The following is a 26,092-nucleotide window of genomic DNA, read 5'->3' as shown; positions in this document are numbered from 1 at the left end:
ATCAGTATCAGGTTTATTATCACTGGCATTTGTCGTGAAATATGTTGTATTGCAGCAGCAGATTGCAATACATAATAATAAATAAGAATAAGAAATATATACAGTGTATTTTAGTTAATTGGGCCGTCAGTTAATCGGTGCAGCCACTTATTTGGCACACCTCTTAAAGAACAGCAAACTGTGAAATAGCTTGGATTCAATCGATTTATTTGGAACTTAATTGGGGCAGAAGACGGTTGCCGAACATTTCTGACTAATGTCAGTCGCGTGCATCAGGTGTGGCCGTTAGTGGTCACCAACCTTTTTAAAGCCCAAGATCCCCTACCTCGGCCTCAGTAAAAGGCAAGATCGACTCCACATCAATCAGTTACACGCATGCGCACCAGGGCAGAAAAGATCGGAAGTAAAACCCCACAACCCGGAAGTAGAAATAATATATAACCACCGGGGGTACCCGCTCTTTTTATGCACCGCGGACCGGTTTAATATTGATAATATCATTGCGGACTGACCAACGGGGGTGGGGGGGGGTGTTAAACATGACCTGAATACAGCGATATTCTAAGCAGGTTCCTTATGTCCAGTTTATTCTAGTTTTCGTGGCACTCGGCTTCTGTCTCGCTTGCTCACGTTTTTTCCGCTGAGAAAACTCAGCGGGTTCGTCTTTAAGTGCTGGGTGCTTGGACTCGGTACTGAAGCAGTTTTGAGACATTGCCTCCAGGCCCGGACTCAGCCTCACGCTCGCCCACCGGCAGGCGCCTTGGCCAGGTGCGGCTCGTCGTGGGTGGGGTGAGAGGACAAGTACAGAGCCAGAGGTCTCCTTACTGGGGCCGCAGCGGTCACAGTCAGAGACTGCGGCCGACCGAGCGAGGAGTGCGACAGAGCGCCTGCCCGCTCCCCCTTGTAGGATCTATCGGCCGACAAATGTTTGTTTCAGTACATCGCAGCGCGGTAGCTGCTCTGATACTTACGAAACGCTGAGTCCAAATTAGGTTGTCTGCAAATTTTTTAGCACTGGGTTCTCCATGAACATTCGGTGCGCTAAACAGGTTCAGAGGCAGTGCTCCAGGCCAGTAGAGACGGCACTTCCCACCGGCCACCCGGTGATCCCTGGCGTGAGGGTATCACTACGTTTAGTCGCCTGATGACTTTGTGTGGGTTCAAAGTGGGCTGACAGGGAATGAGGAAAAGTGCAGCTGACTCGTATCGTTTCCTCGCGGCCCAGTGGTTGGGGACCACTGAAGTACACTGGGTAGTGCGGGGGGGGGGGGGGGGGGAGCTATACGCACGTGCACTGGACAGAAAGAACGGAACTAAAACCCCGCAACCCGGAAACAATCTCTCAACAGTATTTGTGTATTTATTTTTCATTTTTTGTCAGGATCAACTGGGAAAGTCTCAAAGATCGACGGGTTGACGACCACTACCCTACACTATGCTTAGAGCAAAAAGTTTTAAAATAGTGTTACTTGCGTGATTGTGTTAAAAAAAAGTGATTTTTGTCACTGATAGTTAGCAAGTAATAAATAGTAAGACAATTCAGAACCGTTCTGCTCACAGCGTTTCAAATATTCAAGTTTAGAGGTTCCAGAAACAGTTGGGAGTAAAAATGAAATAACTTCATATCTTCAACAAGTTAAGAACTATAAAGAAGTACAAGGTATCAACAATCATCTTGAGTGTTACAATTAAAATGAAAATTTGGACAATGCAATAGTCGAAAGCATTATATGAAGACAGTCCAGTATCTGCACTAGTTTGGTTCATTTACAGTTAATCAAAAGAATACATCAGCATACACTGAATGAGTTCCTGTGTCAATAACTATTAGGAACTAATAACAGTTTTACAGTACTGTATTAGTTTTAGTAGTGTTATTTAAATACATAATTAGTCTTTTTTTAATACCCTTTTAACTATTTCAGCTAATGGGCCAAAATATACCAGTCCTGATGTGTTCCAATTAACTGGAATCCACTGTACATAAAAAAAAATTAAATATGTCATACAAAGAGACAGGAAAGAAAAAGAAAAAAATAGTGAGGTAGTATACAAAGGCTCATTGTGGATTCAGAAATCTGGTAGTGGTAGGGAAGAAGCTGTTCTTAAAATGTTGATTGTGGCTCTTCAGGCTCCTGCACTGCCTACTTGATGGCAGCAATGAGAAGAAGGCATGTCTTTGGTAAAGGGAGTCTTTAATGATGGATGCTGCCTTTCTGAGGCATCACATTTTGAAGGTTTCCTTGATGCTGGGGAGCCTAGTGCCCATGATGGAGCTGGCTGAGTTTACAACTTTCTGCAACTTTTTCCAATCCTGTGCAGTGGCCCTTCCATACCAGACGGTAATACCACCTGCTAGAATGCTCTCCATAGTACATCTGTAGATATTCGAGAGTGTCATTGGTGACATAAAAAGACTCCTCAAATTCCTAATGAACTGCAGCTGCTGTCATTCCTTCTTTGCGATTGCCTCAATATGTTGGCCCAGGATAGATTTTTAGAGACATTGAGAACCAGGAACTTAAAACTGCTCACCCTTTCCACTGCTGATCCCTCGATGATGTATTCTCTTGATTTCCCCTTCCTGAAGTTCACAATCAATTCCTTGTTCTGACACTGAATCCAATACTGTTATTGCGACACCACTCAACCAGTTGATCTAGCTCACTCCTGTATGCCTCCTTGTCACCATCTAATTTTCTACAAACAATAGTTCTGTCATCAGAAAATTGATAGATTGCTTTTGAGTTGTGCCTAGCAACACAGTTGTTGGTGGTGTAGAGAGAGTAGAACAACGGATTAAACACACATCCTTGAGGTGTGCCAGTGTTGATTATTAGCAAGGAGATGTTATTTCTGATCTGCATTGACTGCTGTTGCCTGATGAGGATGTCAAGGATCCACTTAAAGAGGGAGGTACAGAGGCCCAGGTTTTGAAGTGTGTTGATTAGCGAGGGTATGATGGTTTAAACCTAAGCTGAAACTCTAGTTGTCAGCAATATGAAATGATTTAAGAATACCATTGGTGACAGTAAAATTGCTACAAGAAAAATGACTTCAATGCTTAATGATGCTATTTTTAAGTGGAACAGAGACAAGGGACTGGAATCTTTCAAAGATTCTACTCAGAGAAATCTGCTAGTGTTTAAGTACAATCAAGGTTGAGATTTTTGTACAGCAAGGGGAATGATATAGGCACTGGCAGGGAAATAGCGTTGAGGCCAAAGATTAGATCAACCATGATCTTACTGACCATATTCAGGGACTCAACTTCACATCTGAATGATTATGCCACGGTCATCACCAACTTCATCAAAACCTGTGGGAATGAGTGTGTGTCTTTAAGGACATATCAGGTACAAACCAGATGCTGTGGATCAACTAGGAGATTCGCAGTTCTGTTAAGTGTTAGATCTGTGTCTTTAAGACTGGTGATCCAGAACCCTACAAGAAGTCCAGGTGTGTCCTATAGAAGGCTATCATAAGAACAAATGGCAATTTTATGTGAAGTTATGATTAGATGCATGACAGCTGTGGCAAGGTTTGCATACCATTACTTCCTATAAGGTGAAATCTTAATAACATCTTACTCAATGGCAGCAAGACTTAGAAGCTGATTATTAACTTCAGGAGAAGGAAACCAGAGGTCCATGAGCCAGTCCTCATTGGAGGATCTGAGGTCAAAAGAATCAGCAGCTTTAAATTCCTCGATGTTATTTTGGATGACTTATCCTGGGCCCAGCATGCAAGTGCAATTATGAAGAAAGCAAGGCAATATCTCTACTTCCTGAGGAGTTTGCAAAGACTAGGTGTGACAGCTAAAACTGATGAAAAGAATAACTTTGAGGCCTAGTTTCATGTTGCTCTAATTTTACATTTTCAATTTTTATACGTCAAAATATTAATTAATAATTCTGTTAGCTATGCATTACCAACCTATGCACAGCAACATGAAAACTTACTGTTCTTTACATCAAGGAAAGAGACCAGTACAGTGAGAAGACCAGCCACTGCTACTTGGCTCATCAGTTGTCTATCACTGTGGTATGGACACAGTGTGAGTGTTCCCTTTCCAAGATGAGTCAAACCCTAGTTATAGGAATACAAAACAAAATTCAATTAACTTCTGACATCAAATTCCATTATAAAATATCAGTAGTTAACAAAGGTAACCAACAGAATTCCAGCCAAATCCAAATACCCACTAACACAGTGCCATGTCACATCAAGTACAGTATAGTATTGGCTTACAAATGGACAAGATGGCTACTGCCACTTTTCCCTTCCAGTCAATTAGGTTGCTCCACCTAGTGTTCTAAATAAGAACTGATCAAATTATTGCAATTGAAAATAAAGAGCATCATTTAATGCACAAGCTCAAAAATATAGTACAACGTATTGTGGGAAAAAACTCTCCTGGCAATGACGGTTCATTGCTTCCCAGAGAATAGACTCTGTAGGTAATTGTTAACATTAACTACTTGGTAAAAAAACCACACCATTGTACAAATTAAAAATTTAAATCAACATCAGCACTTTTTCAGTTGTCTGCAATCTTCTTCTTTAGTAAAGGTATTGTACAGTTTTGCCTCTGTACCGAGGTTCTGCTGTACTTTGATCAAATTGATGCAATTCATCTGAGCCTTGTCAATGAGATAGACGGTTTCCTTCTATTTACATTCCAAAATCACATTGCTCCAATTAAGTACGGATTTAAAAACTCCATTAGTAACTGAATTGATGGTCACTATAACATTTTTAAACTAAATGCATTTTGGGATTGATTAATTAAAGGATTAAAATATTTGATATAAAAATTGTTTGAGTTGCAAATCAATGTATATGTCAACTTACCTTCAATCATTCACCATCTTAAATGACAGTTATGAATTATAAAGCAAGAAAAACCACTGACCTGTGCTATTCTAACCATGAAAAGATTATTTGGATCCTTTGCATGGTACTGTGCTAATTGCCTCAGCATGGCAGCCAACCTAGCATTGTTGGTACCTTAAAGAAAAAAGATGGTCATTGCAATTCACAAAATATAGTCAGTTACAGCATGTATTTCAGAAAGTCTTGCAATGTAAAGATCACCTATCCTGACAAGGATAGCACAGAAGCAAAGCTCCAAAATTATGAGTGTTTATTGATACTACAGAAGTCAAACTTGTACACTGAGAATTACAAACTAGAATAAGGTTTTTGAGACTGATATTAAATAATTAAGGAAAGAACAGCAATGTTAAGATTCAGATATATCAAGATGTCCAAATCTTCAACAAGTCAAAATAACAAAAAGGAAAAAGCTTTTGGTGACTCTAAATCAATAACATTAACATTTAGCAGGAGAGATATTTTATTTCAAGTCTGCTCAAATAAAGTAGTAGTTGCATTAGATCATTAATGTAAACTGTTTCCATTATCAGTCATGTTTGCAGCATCACCCAGCATTCGCATGTACTAAAATGGACAATGATGCTCTGGAAAGGCATTTGGGCAAGTCACCAAAATGAATTCTATTATAACAACGTATGTCTGACACATGGCAGGTGGATTATGCAAGATGTGGCATATATGGAAATAAAGGAATCAAAATTAAGTGTGTAGTAATTTCTCCTCCGATAATTATCAGTGGCCATCAACACGGTTTCCAAATTCTAAACAAAAGCATTTCAAACCTTGGGCCTCTATATGTAGGCTTCCAGCTAGAGTCCAAATATGAACTAATATCGACTCTATTTAAGAACTGGCTCAAGGCAAAATGCATAGTTTCAAGCAAGATGTTAGAAGATGATTGCTTTGGTATTTCAACCAATGAGGAAAAAATTGATTTCTAGTACCATGACTTTAAGCCAACAAGCAAGCTTTCTGGCAATATGTGCTAACTTGTACTTTGAAGTTGTTGAAAATCAGGCAGAGAATATCTAATCTCTGCTATCAAATTGTAAGTAGGCAAGTGAAGCTCCACTGGACCATTTATAAATTCAACCAAATGCTATCAAAGGATAAGATTTACGGAAACAAAGCATGACCTGAACTTGCTGATTTATCACTTTTTCTTAAATGGCAGTACAGTTCCTGCATATGATAAAACATAGAACAGGATGGGAACAGGCCAATTGGCCCACAATGTTGTACTCAATCAGCTAAAAATCAAAACACCCAAACACTAATACCTCCAACTTATATCATGTCCATATCCCTCCATTTTTCTAACATCCATGTGCCTATCCAAACATCTTTTAAAAGCATCTAATGTATTTGTCTCAACTACCATACCAGGCAGCACATTCCAAGCATCCATGATTCCAAGTAACGTACCCCTCACATCCCCCTTGAACCTACCTCCTCTCACTTTCAACGGATGCCTTCTAGTGTTTTAACCCTGGGAAACAGATAATCCCTGTCCACTCTATCCATCCCTTTCATAACCTTGCAAACCTCCATCAGGTCTGCCCTCAGCCTCCAATGCTCCAGAGAAAACAACCCAAGTTTATCCCAGCAACACACACAAAATGCTGGAGGAACTCAGCAGGCCAGGGAGCAGCTATAGAAAAAGGTCCAGTCAACTTTTCAGGCTAAGACCCTTCAACAGGACTGGAGAAAAAAAAAAGGAAGAGTAGATTTAAAAGGTGGAGGGAGGGGGGAGAGAACCACAAGGTGATAGGTGAAACTGGGAGGAGGAGGGATGAAGGAGTTGGGAAATTGATTGGTGAAAGAAATGTAGGGCTGGAGAAGGGGGAATCTAACAGGAGAAGACAAAAGGCCATGAAAGAAAGAAAAGGATGAGGAGCACCAGAGAAAGGCAATGGGCAGGCAAAGGGATAAGGTGAGAGAGTTAAAAGAAGATGGGGAATGGGGGTGGGGGTGGGGTGGGTGCATTACCACAAGTTCAAGAAATCCAGCCTCTCATGATAGCACATGCCATCTAAACCAGGCAGCATCTTGGTAAACCCCTGCTGCCCTCTCCAAAGCCTTAACATCCTTCCTATAGTGGGGTAACCAGAACTGTACACAATTTCCTAGATGTGGCCTAACCAGAGCTTCATAAAGTTGCATCATAACCTCCTGAACTAAATGCCTCGACTAACAAAAGCAAGCATTCCATAAGCCTTTTTAACCATCTTATTAACCTGTGTAGCTATGCACCTGGATCCCAATTCTTTCTGCTCAGCAACACCTCACATTTATCTAGGTTAAACTTCATCTGATATTTCTCAGCTCATAGCTGCAACTGATCTAATACTGTGCTGTATTCTTTGCCAGTCCTCTACACCATCTACAACTCCACCAATCTTGGTATCATATGCAATTAACCCACTAATCTACATTTTCATCCAGGTCATTTATGTATATTACTAACAGCAGAGGTCCCAGCACAGATCCATGCAGAACTCCACTAATTACTGACCTCCAGTTCAAATAAGTTTCTTCAACCACTACCCGTTTTCTATATGCAAGCCAGTTGTGAGTTCAAACAGCTAGTTCACTGCAGATTCCATGCATCTTAGTCTTCTGGATTAGCCTCCCATGAGGGACTTTGTTAAAAGCTTTATGAAAATCCATGTAGACAACATCCACTGCCCTATCCTCATCAATCTCTATCACCTTGTCAAAAAACTCAATCAAGTTGGTACAGTATGACCTGCCACGCACAAAGCTATGCTGGCTGTGGGTTTCTAAATGCTCATATATCCTACTCCTAAGAATTTTCTCCAGCAATTTCCCTACAACTGTCATGGGACTCTCTGGTCTATTGTTCTCAGGATTTTCCCTTGTTCCCTTCTTAAATAGAAGTACAATATTAGCCACTCGCCAACACTCTGGAACCTTGCCCATGGCTAGAGAGGACACAAAGATACTGGTCGAGGGCCCAGAAATCCCATCTTTTGCCTCCTTCAATAACCTGTGTAAATCCCATCAGGCCGTGGGGACTTATCCACCTTCATACTGATTAGGAGGCTCAACACTTCCTCCTCCTTGACCTCTAAATACCCAAAATGTATTTATACACACAGCATTGACCGCCTGGTCCACCATATACTTTTCCTCAAAAAGTACCTCACTCATACTCTTTGCATCCAAGCAAATGTCCACCCCTCCCATCCCGGTTATCCTCTTGCTCTTGATGTATAGAATGCCTCGGGATTCATCTTAATCCTACTCGCCAAGATCTTATCATGATCCCTCTTGGCTTTCCTAATTTCATTATTTAGTTCTTTTCTTGCTTCTTTATACCCCTCATGCGATTCATTTGATCCTAACTTCTGAAGCTTTACACACTTTTCCCTTTTCTTCTTGTCTAAATTCATTATCTCTCTGGACATCTAAAGTTCTCTAATGTTTCCAAGTCTGTTCTTCCTTCTAACAGGAACATACTTTTCTTGTAATCTGTACAACTGTACAATCAGTAAAAAGGTGTTCGCAATTAAAGCTTCTTAGTTCCTGCCTAATGCCCTCATAATTTGTCCTGCTTCAGTTTAAAACTCTACCACAAGGTCAATACCAATCCCTGAAAGTTAAGGAGTTGTGGTCACTGTTCCCTAACAGCCCACCCACTGAAAAGTCAGTCACCAGGCCAGACTCATTATTCAACACCAGGTCTGGTAGAGTCTGACATAATACATGGCACCGAGATTAGAGTCACATCGCTGGAGATGTACTTTGCGTCTTCGAAGCTATTGTGTCTTGACTTCCTACAAGTAAAATGAATTTAGCTTAACTGTGTGCATAGGGGGAATCTGATTTGCAATAGTTTAAAATATAGAAAGCATTATTCTGTTAATGACTTTAAAGAATAAACATTAAACTTTAATGAAGTTGATCGTACAGAATGATTCTGTTCATTTCAACATGTGAGCATGCAGACTGATTATATCAGAAAGCTACCTGAAGATGGACATGGCATATTCCTATTGTTTCCATAACTAAATAGTTTCAGCTGTAAGAGCATTACAATACATTACTTACCACTTCCAACCATACCCATGGCAAAGATAGAATTATGAGAAACTTCTGCATCAGCATCATGAGAGAATTTGCTCAAAGTGTCCAATATACTCAACCGTGGATTAGAGACTGAAATCAGTGCCAGTGCCAAAGGTACAGCACGTCTTAAAGTAGGCTCACCATACCGTAACTACCATAAAAAGAAAATCACATGTTTTAAAGGATTATAAAAAATATTCAAAATTTTCATACACTTCATTTTGTTTTAGTTTTATCCTATATTATAATTATTGTGGCACAAGTATCACCAGAATTTATTTTAATAACACATATGCCATTGATGAAGTTAGTGATTATTGTCCATCACAAATTTCCTTGAAAGCAACATTTTGCTTGAGCATTTCAATTGTCAGCTAAAGCCAATCAAAATGCTGAGGGTATGGATTCACATATTCACCAGCAGAAGACCGATTTTCTTCCTAAAAGGACATTGGTAAACCAGTTAGGTGTTTGAGACAATCCAGCTCCCAAATGTCATTACACAATTTGAATTAAAATTCCTGGACTGATAGTCCAGATCTCTGATTACAGGCACATTAGCTAACCACAGTGTTACTGTACCCCTTTGAATTAAAAGAATGTGGAGGACATTACTTAATTCAGTGAGCAGAGAGCAAAGCTGGATGTGATGAAGCCTTTTTAATTCCTTTCAGAGGATACTCAAACAATGAGTGAGACAGTGAATACTTTCCCCTTTTCGAGGGAACAGAATATTTATAATCTTGAAGCATTTTCTGAAAGGCTATAGGTCACTGATCTTCTCTAGGAAATGGGCTCTACATTCAAAAGGCATTTAAAGTGGTACTTGGATAGGAAAGGTGTAGAGAGACTCCTGACCAAGGACAAGTCAGATTAGTGTAGACAGGCATAATGGTTTGTAGACAGGCAGAAGACGGGCTGAATGGGCATCTTGAATGAATTAGAAAAAAAGAGACAAGTGGATGGCATTGTTGGCCTGAGAGCAAATGCCTGATCAATTGCTCAAGTTCATTCAAATGTCTCAAAACAATTTTCTTACATTGTGCTGGAAATGGCAGTCGAGGTGAGGTGATGGTACTGGGAAGTGGATTGGATGAACACCTCACATCTCATTAAGAATCAGTGGATAGGTTCTGATCAGAGCAATGTAAGCCTTGCTGAGTAAAATTCACAAGACAGCTACTGAAATGCTTCTGGTGCATGCACAATGGTCATTGAGCATCAAAAGACCATTGCTAACATTCGAAAATTGAGCAAAAATTTAAAAAATACAGAATGAAATGTTATATTAGCAACACTCACTTGTTGCTCATGAATTCCATCATCTGCAGAATCTCTTGTTATATTATTAGACATTTAAAATATACAATACTAAATATCAATTAATTAGTAACAAAACTTAGCTTGTGTTATTCTCCTTTCCTCAGGCAATTTTAAAATAAAACTGAACTCTATGTGGAATTGAGTAGCGAACGCAGTTACATTTTTGGACCAACTATTAGCTGAGTAAAAGTGTGGGAATCCCACTTTCATTCAAGAGTAATACAGTAGTTCTGTTGGCCGTTTATGAAAGTAAGAGAGATAATGTAAGCAAGCCCATGAAGTTAGTTAAAGTGCTACATGACTCAACAGTTTTAAAGCAGTAAAGTAAAAAAAAATATGTATTTAACACAAATAATGGAGCTCTGTTTAACACTTAATGGTGGAAGTTTCTCCTTGTAAATTAAGACTTAAGACATGGTTTCAAAATGCAAATTTCTGAACCAGCATTTATCAAACTTATTGTAGAACTTACAAGATGGCCAAATGTGCGCAGAGCCATTTCTGCTCCAATCTCTTCTCCCATGGCAATTAAAGCAATACCAAGCACTGCCACCCCCTTAAAAAGAATGAATTACAAACATTTGTATGAGGTTATTGTTTGTTCTGATCACCAAGGTCATTAAAATACAGCTCAACCATAATCTTTTCAATACATTTTTCTTCTACTTTCATACACAATTAAAACTGTAACATTTTAAAATGAATCTCAATTAGAATCAAAATAAGCCAAATAAAGGTAATTTTTGGACACATACTGCTCTGAATAAATTTTAATTTTGAAGGGCATCATTTATAACTACAATGCCAATTCTAGATGCCAATGAACAATTGTAGGTCATCTTCTTTAGAAAGCTTCTTTTCTTTCCCTATCCTGTTGTATGAAGTACCTTCACACTTCAGGGGTCAATTCACAAGGCAAGAATCAGAAAAAAATCAATCATGAATTTTTCAGCAGATTTCCTAGTTATTTACTTCCTCTTTTATTCATGAGGAATAATTAAAATCAAGTTATGCAATTTCAATTCAAGTTATTAATATCTCGCTCTTTCCCCTCCATTTCTTAAATTTTATGTAAGTTTAATAAAAATGACCTGAGTTGGAAAACAATTCAGCAATTTTCAGTTTCAACACAAAAGCTGACTCACTGTGGAATTTCATCATGCACTACGAAACTTTAGGAAGCTGATTGTAGTTACATTTTCAATTAGATTAATATTTTCTGCCACTACACAATACCTGATGTGCTCCCATATCTGCAGCATTTTCCTTTTTGTCCTTATCTTTCTCTTTCTTTTTATCCTTATCATCTTCCTTCTCTTTTGAATCAAAATGCTCACTGCAAATGTGAAGTAACTGCTGGACTTTCAGTACATTACCAGAGCCTGTAGAATTGTAAGGTGAACAAACAAAATATTTGACACAGCCCACAAATTGCTATAAAGGTTTTCTAAATTTTCTCCCTTCCTGTAGCCTTGTACACCTATATAACAAAAATATCAGGCAGAACAGTTCTCATGTTTACATTTGATTAACTTTCAAGGATTCATGTATTTAGGTGTGTGACTTGAATCAAATGAGAAAATACTGAAAATGCGAGAGGGCTGAGAAGCAAGTTTGCAGATGACACAAATATGGCAGCATTCAGGATAGTGAAGAAGATTGTCAAAAGATTGAAAATGATATAGACTAGTTGGAACTGTGGCCAGAGAAATGAAAGACAAGTGTGAATTGTTATACCTAGGAAGGTCAAATCTAAGGGGAAAGTATAAAGTGGAAGGAACCTTAGGAGGATTGATGTACAGGAGGGAGTTCTTGGGATGCTAGGAATAGCCCTGGAAAGTGGCTACACAAGTAGGAGATAGAGTGGAAAAGGTGTATAGCATTCTTGCCTTCATTCGGCAGAATGTTGAGTATAAAAGTCACAGAAAAGTTTGGCTAGGCCATGCTTGGAGTATAGCGTAGAGTTCTGGTTGCTGAATTAAAGGAAGGCTGTGTAGGTTATGGAAAGAGTGCAGAAGAGATATACCAGGATGTTGCCTGGATTAGAAAGTAATAGCTACAGGATAAAGAGTCCGGATAAACTTGGACTGTATTATTTTTTGGAGCACTGGAAGTTGAGGGACAACTCAATAGAAGCAGATAAAACTATGAGGGACTTAGGTAGTTGCTGTCCCTATTATAGAAATTTCAAATACTGGAGGATATAGATTTAAGGCGAGAGCAGAAAAGTTTAAAGGAGATTTAAAGGCTTTTAAAAACAGAGTGGTTGGTGCTTGGAAAGTGCTGCAAGAGGTGGTGGTAAAATTAAATATGATAGCAATATTTAAGTGGCATTTAGATATGCACATGAACAAGCAGGGAATATTAGAATACAGACCACGTGCAAGCAAATGGAATTTATTGGCAACATGGTTGGCACCAAGAAGTTTGTTCCCTGAGATATTCTGTTCTATGTCACAATTAAAGCAAAAATCAATTTGTAGCATGCACTGATGGATCATTTCCTATGTGAAAAAATGGCACTAAACTGTCCACCCATCACATTGCATTTTTGCCTTGCTAGCTTAGTAATTTTCTTGCTCTACAATTATAAAATGTTGTAGCGATGTGTTACACACAGTGCTGAAATGATGATGCAGTTGGTAAGTCGTCTTGAGACTAGTTTATTCAAACTTTGCGGCGCTGGCATTTAATCCCCAGCGCCTGCCCTCTCCAGACGGAAATGACATCAGAGGTGCATTACCAAAGTCTCTCCCCGCGCGCAGGCTATTTGTGAGCCGGTTTGCCTGCGCAGAAAGTGGGTCGCCACATAACACCCCCCCCAATGTCCACAGTCTGGATCAGCCTTTGTTGGAAGGTCTGCCTCTGCGCCGCGGTGCCTGAACCTCGACCAGCTGCGCCAAGTCCACATGGGCTGGTTTGAGTCGGTCCACTGTGAAAACCTCCTCTTTCCCCCCAATGTCCAGAACGTACGTGGACATGTTGCTGCTGATCACCTTGAATGGCCCCTCGTACGGCCGCTGTAGCGGTGCCCGGTGTCCGCCCCTTCGTACAAACACAAACTTACAGTTCTGCAGGTCTTTGGGTCCATGAGTCGGGGTCCGTCTGTGCTATGAAGTCAGTACGGGTGCCAGGTTGCCGAGCCTTTCGCGTAGTCTGTCCAGGACTGCTGCGGGTTCTTCCTCTTGCCCCCTTGGGGCTGGTATGAACTCTCCTGGGATGGCCAGGGGTGCGCTGTACACCAACTCGGCCGACGAGGCGTGCAGATCCTCTTTGGGCGCTGTGCGAATTCCAAGCAGGACCCAGGGAAGCTCGTCCACCCAGTTAGATCCTCTCAGGTGGGCCATGAGAGCCGACTTCAAGTGACGGTTGAAACACTCCACTAGTCCGTTCGACTGTGGCTGGCAGGCAGTAGTGTGGTGTAGCTGCATTCCCAACAGGCTGGCCACAGCCGACCACAGGCTGGAGGTGAACTGGGCGCCTCTGTCGGAGGTAATGTGGGCCGGTACCCCGAAGCGTGCTACCCAGGTTGCAATCAGTGCTCGGGCGCAGGAATCCGCAGATGTGTCGGTGAGCGGGATCGCGCTCCTCTGAACACTGGTATGGGGCCCATGATATCCACATGAATGTGGTCGAACCTCCGGTGGGTGGGTTCGAACTGCTGCAGCGGGGCTTTAGTGTGCCGCTGTACCTTGGCTGTTTGGCACTGTGTGCACATTCTGGCCCATTCACTGACCTGCTTGCGAAGTCCGTGCCATGCGAACATGCTGGAGACCAGCTGGACAGTTGTCCTGATAGATGGGTGCGCCAAACCGTGTATGGAGTCGAAAACTTGCCACCTCCAGGCTGCCAGGACGATGGGGCGAAGTTGGCTAGTAGCCACGTCGCACAAGAGGGTCCTCTCACCTGGGCCTACGAGAAAGATTTGTAGCTGCAAACCTGAGACTGAGTTCCTGTAGCTGGGCATCTCGTCCTTTGCCTGCTGCGCCTCCGCCAGTGCTGCATAGTCCACCCCCAGGGACAGGGTCTGGAGAGTGAGTCCGCCATGACATTGTCCTTTCCCGAGACATGCTGGATGTCCGTTGTGTACTCGGAGATGCAGGACAGATGCTGCTGCTGGCGAGCCGACCAGGGATCGGACACCTTCGTGAATGCGAAGGTCAACGGTTTGTGGTCCATGAACATGGTGAACGGCCTGCCTTCTAAGAAGTAGCTGAAATGCCGGATTGCCAGATACAGTGCCAACAGCTCCCGGTCGAAAGCACTGTACTTGAGTTCGGGTGGTCGTAGGTGCTTGCTGAAGAACTCCAGGGGTTGCCAGCGCCCCTCGATAAGCTGCTCCAGCACCCCACCTACTGTTTGTGTCGGATGCGTACACCATGAGGACGGTCAGAACGTCCGTACTGGGGTGCACCAGCATCACGGCATCTGCCAAGGATTCCTTGGCTTTAATGAAAGCGGCCGCGGCCTCCTCGTCCCAAGTAATGTCCTTGCCTTTACCCGACATCAGGGTGTACAAAGGGCGCATGATACGGGCTGCTGAGGGGAGGAAATGGTGGTAGAAGTTCACCATACCAACGAACTCTTGTAGGCCTTTGACCATGTTGGGCCGGGCAAAGTGGTGGATTGCGTCTACCTTGGCGGGCAGAGGTGTTGCCCCGTCTTTGGTAATCCTGTGGCCCAGGAAGTCGATGGTATTGAGACCGAACTGGCATTTGGCTGGGTTGATCGTGAGGCCGAAATCACTCAGGCAGGAGTAGGAGCTGGCGGAGGTGGGACAGATGTTCCTGACGTCTACTGCTGGCTATAAGGATGTCATCCAAATAGATGAACGCAAAGTTCAGGTTGCGTCCCACCACATCCATTAGCCGCTGGTACGTCTGTGCGGCATTCTTCAGGCCGAATGGCATTCGGAGGAACTCGAACAGGCCGAACGGGGTGATGAGTGCTGTTTTGGGGATGTCTTCAGGGTGCACCGGGATTTGATGGTATCCCCAGACGAGGTCTACTTTGGAAAAGATTCTTGCCCCGTGCAGGTTTGCTGCAAAGTCCTGTATGTGCGGAACAGGGTAGCGGTCTGGAGTTGTAGCCTTGTTCAGTCTGCGGTAGTCATCGCATGGTCTCCAACCCCCGGCTGCTTTGGGCACCATGTGCAGGGGGGAGGCCCACGGGCTGTCAGACTTCCGTACGATCCCCAATTCCTCCATCCTCTTGATCTGCTCCTTCGCCAGGCGGAGCTTTTCCGGGGGGAGCTTTCGTGTGCAGGCGTGGAGGGGTGGTCCCTGGGTCGGGATGTGGTGCTGTACCCTGTGTCTGGGCATGGCTGCCGTGAACTGCGGTGCCAGAATTGGTGGAAAGTCCGCCAGGGGTCTGGTGAATTCGTTGTCCGACAGCGTGATGGAGTCCAGGTGTGGGGCCGGCAATTTGGCTTCACCCAGGGAGAACGGGAACCCAGGAAGTCTCAGCATGTACCAGTCTTTTCTCTTACAAGTCGACCAGCAGGCTGTGAACTCGCAAGAAGTCTGCCTCCAGGAGTGGTTGGGCCACCGTGGCCAGTATGAAGTCCCACGTGAACCGGCTGGCGCCGAACTGCAGCTGCACTGGGCGGGTGCTGTAGGTCCATATCGTGCTGCCAATTGTGGCCCTCAGGGTGGGTCCTAGCTTCCTGTTGCGGGTGTCGTACCCTGTCGGGGGCAAGACGCTGATTTCCGCTCCGGTGTTGACCAAGAAGCGGCTTCCCGACTGTTTGTCCCAGACGCATAAGAGGCTGTCCTGGTGGCCAGCCGCCACAGTCATTAGCAGCAGCTGGCCCTGGCCCTTGCAGGGCAGGCGACAACAGCGGGCTTTTGTGCTCCACTGCTGGTGGTAGAAACCCACTGTTCACTGGCCTCCTCACTCCTGCATGTGTTTTGTGCGCCCCCCTGCCGGGCCTGGTCTGGTCCGCTGTTGGGCGCGTGGCCCTGTAATCTGACCGACGGACAGATTAGCTCTCCCTCTTGGCTTTCCACAGGACATCTGCCCGGGCCGCCACCTTCTGGGGGTCGCTGAAATCTATGTCGGGCAGCAGCAGATGTATGTCCTCGGGCAGTTGCTCTAGGAACGCTTGCTCGAACCTGAGGCAGGGCTTGTGACAGTCGGCTAGGGCCAGCATCTCGTTCATCAATGCTGATGGCAGTCCGTCTCCCAAACTGTCCAGATGAAGCAGGCTCACACTGTGAGAGGCCAAAGGTCTCAATGAGCAGCGCCTTGAATGCTTCATATTTGCCTTCTTCCGGGGGCGACTGTATGAAATCCGCAACCTGGGCGGCCGTCTCCTGGTCAAGGGCGCTCACCATGTGGTAGTAACGCGTGGAATCAGAAGATATCTACTGAATCTGGAACTGGGCTTCTGCTTGGCTAAACCACACGTGTGGTTGCAGCGTCCAGAAAGTTGACAGTTTCAGCGTAACTGCATGAACAAATGAAGAGTCGGTCATCTTTGGTCCAAATCCTGTTTAGACCGTCGGGGTCACCAATGCAGCAATGTGCTAACACAGCGCTGAAATAATGACATGCAGTTGGTAAGTCGTTTCGAGACTAGTTTATTCAAACTTCATAGCGCTGGCATTTAATCCCTAGCACCCGCCCTCTCTGGGCGGAAATGACATCAGAGGTGCATTACCAAAGTCTCTCCCCGCGCGCTGGCTATTTGTGAGCTGGTTCGCCTGCGCAGAAAGTGGGTCGCCACAATGTGTGATCACCTTATCAATTAGAGCAGTAGTGAAGATGCAAATGAGTAAACGAGCCAACAGCCTGAACTTTCTGACTTGAGGGATAAACTGGAGGGAATAAATGGGAAATGTGGTCATTATTCCTAGGAAGGCTGTGGACATCCAACTGTGTCATTGAATTTGGGGAGGGGGAGGCCTAACAGCAAGCACACATGCTTCCTCTCTTTAAGGATTTAACCTCAGCAGGGTAAATGCCTACCATTCCATGTCGAGTCCTAATTTTTGGAAAATCTGATCACTTGGCTGTTTTTCCCTACTGCATGTAGGCAAAGGCTGAAGAGCAAGGCTACAGAGGACAGCAAGGAGTAAGTTGCAGGAGGCAGAGGAGTGGATATGGAATTGCTTCAAGTTAATAGACGCAACCACGTTCAAGAACTCATCACAGGATCTGAGTGAATACACCATGGTTGTCATGGACTTTATTGAAAAAGTTGTGGATGAGTGTGTCCCCACAGAATCAGTCTTCCCCAATCAGAAGCCCTTAATAAACCATGAGATTTTTTGTAATCTGCAGAGGGCCAGATCAGTGGCATTCAGATCTGGGAACCAGGTAAGATACAGAAGGTCCAGTCATGACTTCCAGAAAGTCATCTCACGTCAAAATGGCAATTCAGGACCAAACTTGAATCACTGGGGGTTGCTCTACACCTGTGGCAGGGTTCCTTACCATTACCTCTTACAAAGTGAAACCAAGCGACATAGGTAACAAGGCTTCACTCCTAGATGAGTTTAATGCCTTCTATGCTTGCTTTGACCATCAACGGGGAGAGGAACCTTCATGAACTTCTACATCCCCCAATGACCCTGTGATTTCAGTCCAAGATCTATGTGAGAGCATCTTTCAGGAGAGTGAACCCATGGGAAGTATCTGGCCCAGATGGGGTAGCTGGCTGAGTAAAAGACATGCACTGATCAGCCGATTGGTGTGTTCACTGATATCCTTAACCTCTCGCTTTGGCAGTCTGAGATACTCATTTGCTTCAAGCAGGTTACAATTATACCGGTGCCTTAGAAGAATGTGGTAACCTGCCTCAATAACTATCGTCCAGTAGCACTTATATCCACTGTGATGAATTGCTTTGAGAAGCTGGAGTTGAAACGTAACAAATCCTGCCTGAGAAGTGACTTGGATCCACTCTGATCTGCCTACCAGAACAACAGGTCCACAGCGGATGCTACTTCATTGGCTCTTCACTCAATCCTGGAATATGTGGGTAGCGAAGACGCACATACCAGGATGCTCTTCATCAACTACAGCTAGGCATTACCATCATCCTCTCAAAACTACTTAATAAGTTTCAAAATATTTGCAATTGGATCCTCGATTTCCTGACAGATCCCAGTCAGTTCAGATTGGCAACCACACCTCCACCACAACTTTAATCAGCACAGGAGCATCAGAAGACTGTGTGCTTAGCTCCCTGCTCTACCTAATACATACTTATGACTGCGATGCTAAGCACAGCTCTAATGTCATATTTAAGTTTGCTGATGGCACCACTGTTGTTGGGTGAATCAAAGGTAGTGATGAATCAGCATATTGGAAGCAGATTTTGAAATCTGGCTGAGTGGTGTCACAACCACCTCTCACTCAATGTCAGCAAGCCGAAGGAGCTAATTATTGACTTCAGGAGGAGGAATCCAGAGGTCTATGAACCAGTCCTCATTGGGATATCAGAGTTGAAGTGGTTCAGCAACTTCAAATTCTCAATGTTATCATTTCAGAGGACCTGTCCTGATCCAGCACTCAAGTGCAATTATGAAGCCAGCAAAACAGTGCCTCAACTTCCTTGGGAATTTGCGAAGACTCGGCATAACATTTATAACTTTGACAAACTTTTGTAGATGTGTGGCAGAGAGATTATTGACTGATTGCATTACAGCCTGGTACGGAAACACCTATGCCCTTGAATGGAAAAGCCTACAAAAAGTAGTGGATATAGCCCAGTCCATCACAGGTAAAGCTCCGCACTACTAAGCACATCTACACAGCATTGTTACAGGAGAGCAGCACGCACCTTGAAGGAGCCCCACCACCCTCACTCACTCTTCATGCTGCTGCCATCAGAAAGGTGGCACAGAAGCCTCAGGACCCTCACCACCAGGTTTGGGAACAGTTATTACCCCTCAACCACCATGCTCTTGAAACAGAGGGTTAACTTCACTTGTCCCATCATTTTAATGTTCCCACAACCTACGGACTCACTTTCAAGGACTCTTCATCTCTAGTTCTTGATATTTATTGCTTCATTATTTATTTTTATATTTTTCTCTTTCGTATTTACAGTTTGTTGTCTTCTGCACATTAGTTGTTTGTCTAGCCTTCTGGGTGCGGTCTTTCATTGACTCTTTTGTGTTTCTTGGATTTACTGTGAATCACCACAAGAAAATGTATCCCAGGGTTGTATATGGTGATGTGTATGTATTTTGATAATAAATTTACTTTGAACTTTGGATTACAATCTTTCTTTCTACTAAAATGGATGTTATGCTTCTTGCACAAGGAAGAAGTTGCAATCCAGGAAGGATAGTTGAAATTATAAATAGGTCAGCCTCATGAAAGATAATCCAACCTGGTGCCTTGATACCATCAAGATAAAAACACAATGATGATAGGGTTTGAGTAAATATGGCAAGTATGCATCTAAATAGACTAGCCTTTAAAATGAGCCAAGTTGTTAAGGAAACCTCCATTATATAATGCAAAGATAGATCAAAAAACAAAATTGGAATTGGAAAAACTTAGTATGACAGTGTGATTTCTATTTTCAGATAATGAAACTATATTCTGTTAAAAAGCGTAAATGAAAATATGTTTCCCAAGATCTGATTCCAGTCAGAAAGATTGTCAGGTAATTAAATTGGTTGCAAACACAAAGTACACTGCAGAAGCTGTGGTCAAATCAAGATGTACAAAAAGGTTGGATGAACTCAGCAGGTCAGGCAGTATGTGTTGAAAGGAGCAGTCAACGTTTCGGGCTGAGACCCTTTGTCAGGACTAAAGGAGGAGGGGGCAGGGGCCCTATAAAGAAGGTGGGGGGGGAGGGTGGAACGTGCCAGGTGAAAAACCAATCAGAAGAAAGATCAAGGGGTGGGAGAGGGAAAGCAGGGAGGGGATAGGCAGGAGAGATGATGAAGGAATCTAAGGGGAAAGCACTATGGGTAGTAGAAGAAGGCAATTAAGTTGGTTAGATTTGTACCCCGACTAACCTGCATAGGCACAGACATCAATCAAAGTATTGGCAAAGCTACGGAAAGGCTCAGAAACCACTTCTAGATCAGCCAAAATTGCCTCAATGGCCTCTCCTTTTCCTGCAAATTAGAAACACATAACATCAATTCTTTCATCAAAGAGACGGCTTTGTGTTGACCATTTCTGTCTGTGTATAAAAAAAAGCCACTAATGAGTAACACTGTGTGATCATATTTTTAAAGGGTAAAGATAATTTTGTGTATTTGGCAAGTATTTTCATTAACCCTCAATGAAAATTTTTAGAAATGCAGGAATATACACAAGTTACAGCATAAAAGCATTTGACTCAACTGGTCCACACCACAGTGACCCTCAATGAAAAGTAGTACATCCATTCTGTACCTTTTTAAGTAAACCCTCCCCACCATTTCCTTCTCTTATGCAATCAGTTACTGCTTTGTCCCAACTTTGATCCTTAATCCTGGAACGAAGAACACAACTCTGAAAGACATTTCCTCCCAATGTTATAAAGGTCTCAAGTTTAATTGCACTTATGATCTCTCATTCTACACTCAAATACGAGGAAGTCTGATTGCATTCATCTTATGTAACTTTGGTAACTGTGCATCTTTATTCTGTAATCCCATAATCTATGTTGCTCTAATAGAATCATTGTATTTTTGCATTCTTCTTTATACAGAAAACAGAAAATAGGATAAGCAGGTAATTTTCAGGCTGAGATCCTGACCAGTGCAAAGTTATTATTTCTTTGGAAGAGGAATCTACAACAGGGTTCTGTGTTATGTTACCAGCTGTTTGGTTCAAGGATGGGTAATGGTGTGGGGTCTGAGGAGGATGACAAGAGTTATCAGGAGTACATAAGTTAGGAAAATGGACGAGAACATGCAGATGGAATATAATGTGGAAAAAGTAGGGTCACTCATCTTGAAGTTGAAGTACCTAGAATATTTGTATGTTGACTCTGAACCCATAACTACAGAAGAATATATTCTTACAGGAGTACAGTAAAAAAATCAGATTTATTCTTGGGATTGTAAGTTGAAATACAAGGCAAGATTAGCAGAACAGGCCTGTCCATGAATTAAGAATTAAAGAAATGAAAGGACACCTTATTTAAGGTCTGCAAAATTCTTGTGGATCTTGAACAAGGGTTCACACACAGTCTTTAAGGACAACCGTTTAAGATAGATGAAAAAAAAATTCACTCAGAGCTGTGAATCATTGGTGTTCTCCATCTAAATGGGCTACATGTAAACACTGAGTAAATTCAATTCAGAGACTGAAAAAGAAATTTGATAAATGGAATCAAAGGATATTAGGTTATTGCAGGAAAATATCACTGAAATAAAATATTTTATTGCTTATCAAAACTTGTTCGAGGGTTTCCATTCTTGTCTCAGGTAGCATCCCCAACTGTTAAGATTTCTTTATCCATCTCCTTAGTGAACTATTGAGTTTGATGTACTTTACATCCATTGGATTAAACTATCCATCATTACCATTTCCCGATCAAAGATTTTCTGTAATCAACTATATAATTTTAACTATGTGTAGAATCACAAACACGAGAAAATCTGCAGATGCTGGAAATCCAAAGTAACACATACAAAATGGTTGAGGAACTCAGCAGGTCAGGCAACATCAATAGAAAAGAATAACCAGTCCATGTTTCGGGCTGAGATCCTGCTTCACGACTGAGAGGGAAGCGGGGGGGGGGAAGATGCCTGAATTACAAGGTGGGGGGATGAGGAAAGAGGGTAGCTGGAAAGTAATAGGTAAAGCCAGGTGGGTAGACAGGGCAAAGGCTGGAGAATAAAGAATCTGATTGGAAAGGAGAGTGGACAATAGGAAAAAGGGAAGGAGGAAGGGATCTGGGGGAAGTAATAGGCAGGTGAGTAGCAGCTAAAAAGGTCAGAGTAGGAAATAGAGGAGGGGAGGAGAGGAGAAATTTCGGTCACGTGAAGGAGAAATTCAAATTCGTACTGTCAGGTTGGGGGATACCCAGACGGAATACAAGATGCTGCTCCTTCATCCTGAGAATGGCCTCATCTTGGCACAAGAGGAGGCCATGGAGCAACATGTCAGAACAGGAGTGGGAATCAGAATTAAAGTTTGGCTGCCGGGAAGTCCTGCTTGTGGCGAATTGTGCAGAGGCACTCCACGAAGCGGCCCACTAATTTACAACAGGTCTCACTAATGGTAGAGGAGGCTGCATTGGGAGCACCAGACACTATAGACAGCCCCACCGGATTCGCTAGTGATGTTTTGCCTCAACTGGAAGGACTGTTTGGAGCTCTGAATGGATGCGAGGGCAGAGGTGCATGGGTAGGTGTAGCTCTTCGATTACTCGCAAGGATAAGTAGCTGGAGGGTGACTAGTGATTAGTGGGGAGGGATGAACAGACAAAGGAACTGCGGAATGAGTGATCCCTGTGGGGGGGGGGTAGTGGATGAAAAGGTATGTTTAGTGGAGGGTCCCTTTGGAGAAGGCGGAAGCTACAGAGGATAATGTGTTGGATGCACAGGCTGACGGAGTGGTAGGTAAGGACAAGAGCGATATAGAATTTAATTCTAAAATACTAAAAATCATTGCAACATGTTAATTTGCAACTACACATTTTAGTCTAATTTTCTTCTGCAAAATTACTCTACACCAATTAATGTTCTATCCTCTAATACAAACACCCTTGTGCTGTGAAATGTAATTTCTAGATCTCAACTACTACCTACCCATTTTCCTCTAAGTAGCTATGTGTGTAATGCTGGATCTCAATCTGTATTCTTAAATTTAACTTTACTGAAATCTGTTTTTATCTGCTATAACATTACTTATTACCCTTTTCCCAACTGGCTGAAAATTCACCACTTTGGCAATATTTCAAAACATCCCAAGAAAAGCACAAACTAAATGCAACCTTTAAATCGACAATTTTCTGTACCTTTGCAACAAAATATTTCATTGTTCAAAATGCTCCTCCCTCACTTCCTCAAAATCTTGCATTACTATCTGAAGAATCTGCAGGTTTAAAACAGCCTTTCAGCTTAAAGGTAATAAAGTTCAATACTTTCAAAACAAATGAAATTTATAGTAGAAGTGCAAATTTCCCCTTTTGCTTTCTCTCCAAGTTAGTAGCTCAAGGCAGAAAAACTATTAAAATACACCAAAACCTTGCTAACTCGTGAACTCTTCAGAAACAGTTTCCAACAAGCCATAAGAAGCATACAACATATAAAACTTGAGAACTCAAGAATGCTTAATGGATAAAATCAAGAACTGAATATGAATTTCACCCTTGAAAAATGGAAAGAATTATTCTAGGTTAGATCAACTAATTAAACAGAGCACTGATCAAAAACATTGATGATTTTTATGTTATAATGGCTTGAGTTAGTAAAATTCACTAGAATTTATAAATCAATTACTCTGCAACATTATTATCTGCAAATGCAACATTGAAAGGACTTTTTTTGTGAAATCCAAAATGTTATGAAATAGTAACGTTCAATTAGTACTTGCTTTGCCACAATAGATATTCTTACCTAAATGGTTGAGACCTAGGCCTAATGGCAGCCACCTTGCATAAGTGTCTTTCAACTCTTGCTCAGATTTTTTTGTTATAGCTTCCTTGATGCTGGTATTGACAGCCTTATTGCAAGAGCCCACTGCAATCATTCCACATGCCAAAGCCGTCACACCTATTACCTAGAGATTATAATTAAGATCAAATAATGAGACAACTGATCAAAATATTAAAGTTTCAATAATTTACTTTAATCTTTAAACTGGAAGAGGGCAGGAAATCAATAATACATGTTAAGCTTCAACACATTATTAAAACCCACGACTGCCATCTGCTGTAAGCCTTTGAATTTCCTCCTTTAGTAATGGCAAAATCAAAATCACTCTGCCATCTATCTAATACTAATATTCAATAAACATGCTTCTGATTACTAGGTCAAACCAAAATAGCAATGAGAGAGTATTTAAATTATTGCTGTATGGATCAACCAGCCCAGTCCAATGCAGCATTATTTCAAATACATTTAGTCAGTCACATTAAAACTAAATAATATCTCAGGTTTTCAATATTGGGAGTTGCTTTTACCATACCTCCATGCTAGATTTAGAATCTTGAATCACAGGAAGCAGAAGAGCCAATACATCTTCCCGATTGGATCCTGCATAAGCAAGCCCAAGCCTGCAAGCCATAAAGTTGAAGAAATTATACAATGATGAAACTTACACAAATGGTAACTCTTCTGAAAGGCTAAACCTTAACCATTACGTATTCAGCAGTTCAGCACATTTCGGTACTTCAACTCATGAAGCACATTCCAATCGTGCAGAGTCACCAAATAGTCCTTGGTGGATTCTGTTGAGAGCAGTGTATTGGCAGTGACCAAATGGGCTCCACATTACGGAGCTTCATGGTAGCTGAAGTACTTATTTGAGTTTTGGGTGCAACCTGCAGATGGTAGCTACTTTTCTCAGGACCAAGAGGGTTTAAACACTTCTGTGATGGTTTTGCCAAGTCTTTCTGAATGGGATGGTTGGTGTTACTTATGACTTTTTCCGTCTCCGCCACACCTTCGTTTGACAACTAGCAACAGGAATAATGGCCCCTTACCTGCTTGGTGAGGGCTTTACACAAAGAGCTTTACCCAATCACAACACTAGGCAGTGTCAAGCATGTGAGAGTTGAGGTACCAAAGTCAATAAATATATTTAAAAAAGGATGCTGAAAGTCTTAAGTAAAAGCAGAAAATACTGAAAACACTATTGTTAGTATGGAAAGAGAACTAGTTAACATTTCAGAATCAGGACCCTTCACTAAATTTAGTAAAAAGGAAAAAAAGTTAGTTTAGGTAGCAGAGAAGGTGGGATAGGAGGATGGGTTGAACAAAGGGAATATCTGTGAAAGGGTGAAAATGTGGCACTTGTGGAGCAGTTTAAATCAGATTAAAGGTAGGACATGCCTAGGAGGCCAAACTATACAAAGAAAGTATTGGTCTCAGAAATATTCCCTTTGTTCCTCCAATCATCACCCATCCCCTTCTCTGCTACTTAAATTAACTTGCCTTTTCCCTTTTCTGATAAAGGTCTCTCAACCTGAAATGTTAATTGCTTCTTCTTCCACAGTACTAGCCTATGCTGCTGAGTGGCTCTAGTGTTTTCTGCTAAGGACAACTTTGCCCCAAAGCCAAGATAAAACGTGTATAAAGTTTCACAAGCCACCTTCACAGATATTATCGAGGAAATGCAGCTTCTGAACAAATGGCACAGATAGCATACAGTGTGTTATATCAGAGACGATACACTGTGGTCATCTCAGAACATTAAACTACCACTGGCAGGGTTCAACACCACCCACAAATTGTATACAGCAATGGCAGCATTGGAATTTCCAAATAAAGCCAGAATAGCATGATACTTGGGAACTACAGTAAACCTGACATAGCCTTACACAATAGCCTTCAAATGTAGAGGATGCAAGCTGAGCATTAACAAGGAGCTTGCAACGACTGAAATATTTTCTGCTTGGGCTTGCAGAAATGGTTGTACCCATTAGGAATTCATCACCGCTAATAACTTTGCACAACAATTATTGGCACATGTGAAGAAATCAAAGATTGACTTTGCTCCAAAAATTAAAAAAAATCTGTATGGTAAACAAGCCATTTTCTCCAATAAATACTTTAAGAACGTAGGTCACATCTCTATAATGGAAACTGAACACAAGAGAGGGAAAACATAGGAACAACATTATAAAATTAATAAAAACCAAAGTTCAGTT

At 42.2% G+C, this 26,092-nt stretch overlaps 1 protein-coding gene across 1 annotated transcript in view; it reads right to left on the bottom strand.

Moving 5' to 3' along the window:
* psmd2 (proteasome 26S subunit ubiquitin receptor, non-ATPase 2) overlaps positions 1 to 26,092 on the bottom strand; it is a 78,841-nt gene that overhangs the window by 3,553 nt on the left and 49,196 nt on the right. The window contains exons 12-19 of the mRNA XM_059945080.1: positions 24,409 to 24,496; positions 23,838 to 24,000; positions 20,295 to 20,396; positions 11,551 to 11,696; positions 10,787 to 10,870; positions 8,974 to 9,142; positions 4,916 to 5,010; positions 3,963 to 4,089 (exon numbers count right to left, since the gene is read on the bottom strand). Of these exons, the coding sequence (XP_059801063.1) occupies positions 3,963 to 4,089; positions 4,916 to 5,010; positions 8,974 to 9,142; positions 10,787 to 10,870; positions 11,551 to 11,696; positions 20,295 to 20,396; positions 23,838 to 24,000; positions 24,409 to 24,496 (974 nt within the window). The remainder of the gene's footprint in view (positions 1 to 3,962; positions 4,090 to 4,915; positions 5,011 to 8,973; positions 9,143 to 10,786; positions 10,871 to 11,550; positions 11,697 to 20,294; positions 20,397 to 23,837; positions 24,001 to 24,408; positions 24,497 to 26,092) is intronic.

The sequence above is a fragment of the Hypanus sabinus genome, chromosome 2, assembly GCF_030144855.1.
Source record: "Hypanus sabinus isolate sHypSab1 chromosome 2, sHypSab1.hap1, whole genome shotgun sequence".
NCBI classification, from domain to species: Eukaryota; Metazoa; Chordata; class Chondrichthyes; order Myliobatiformes; family Dasyatidae; genus Hypanus; species Hypanus sabinus.
Note: the sequence above shows the minus strand (reverse complement) of the source record. Positions and strands in the feature narration are given on the sequence as shown.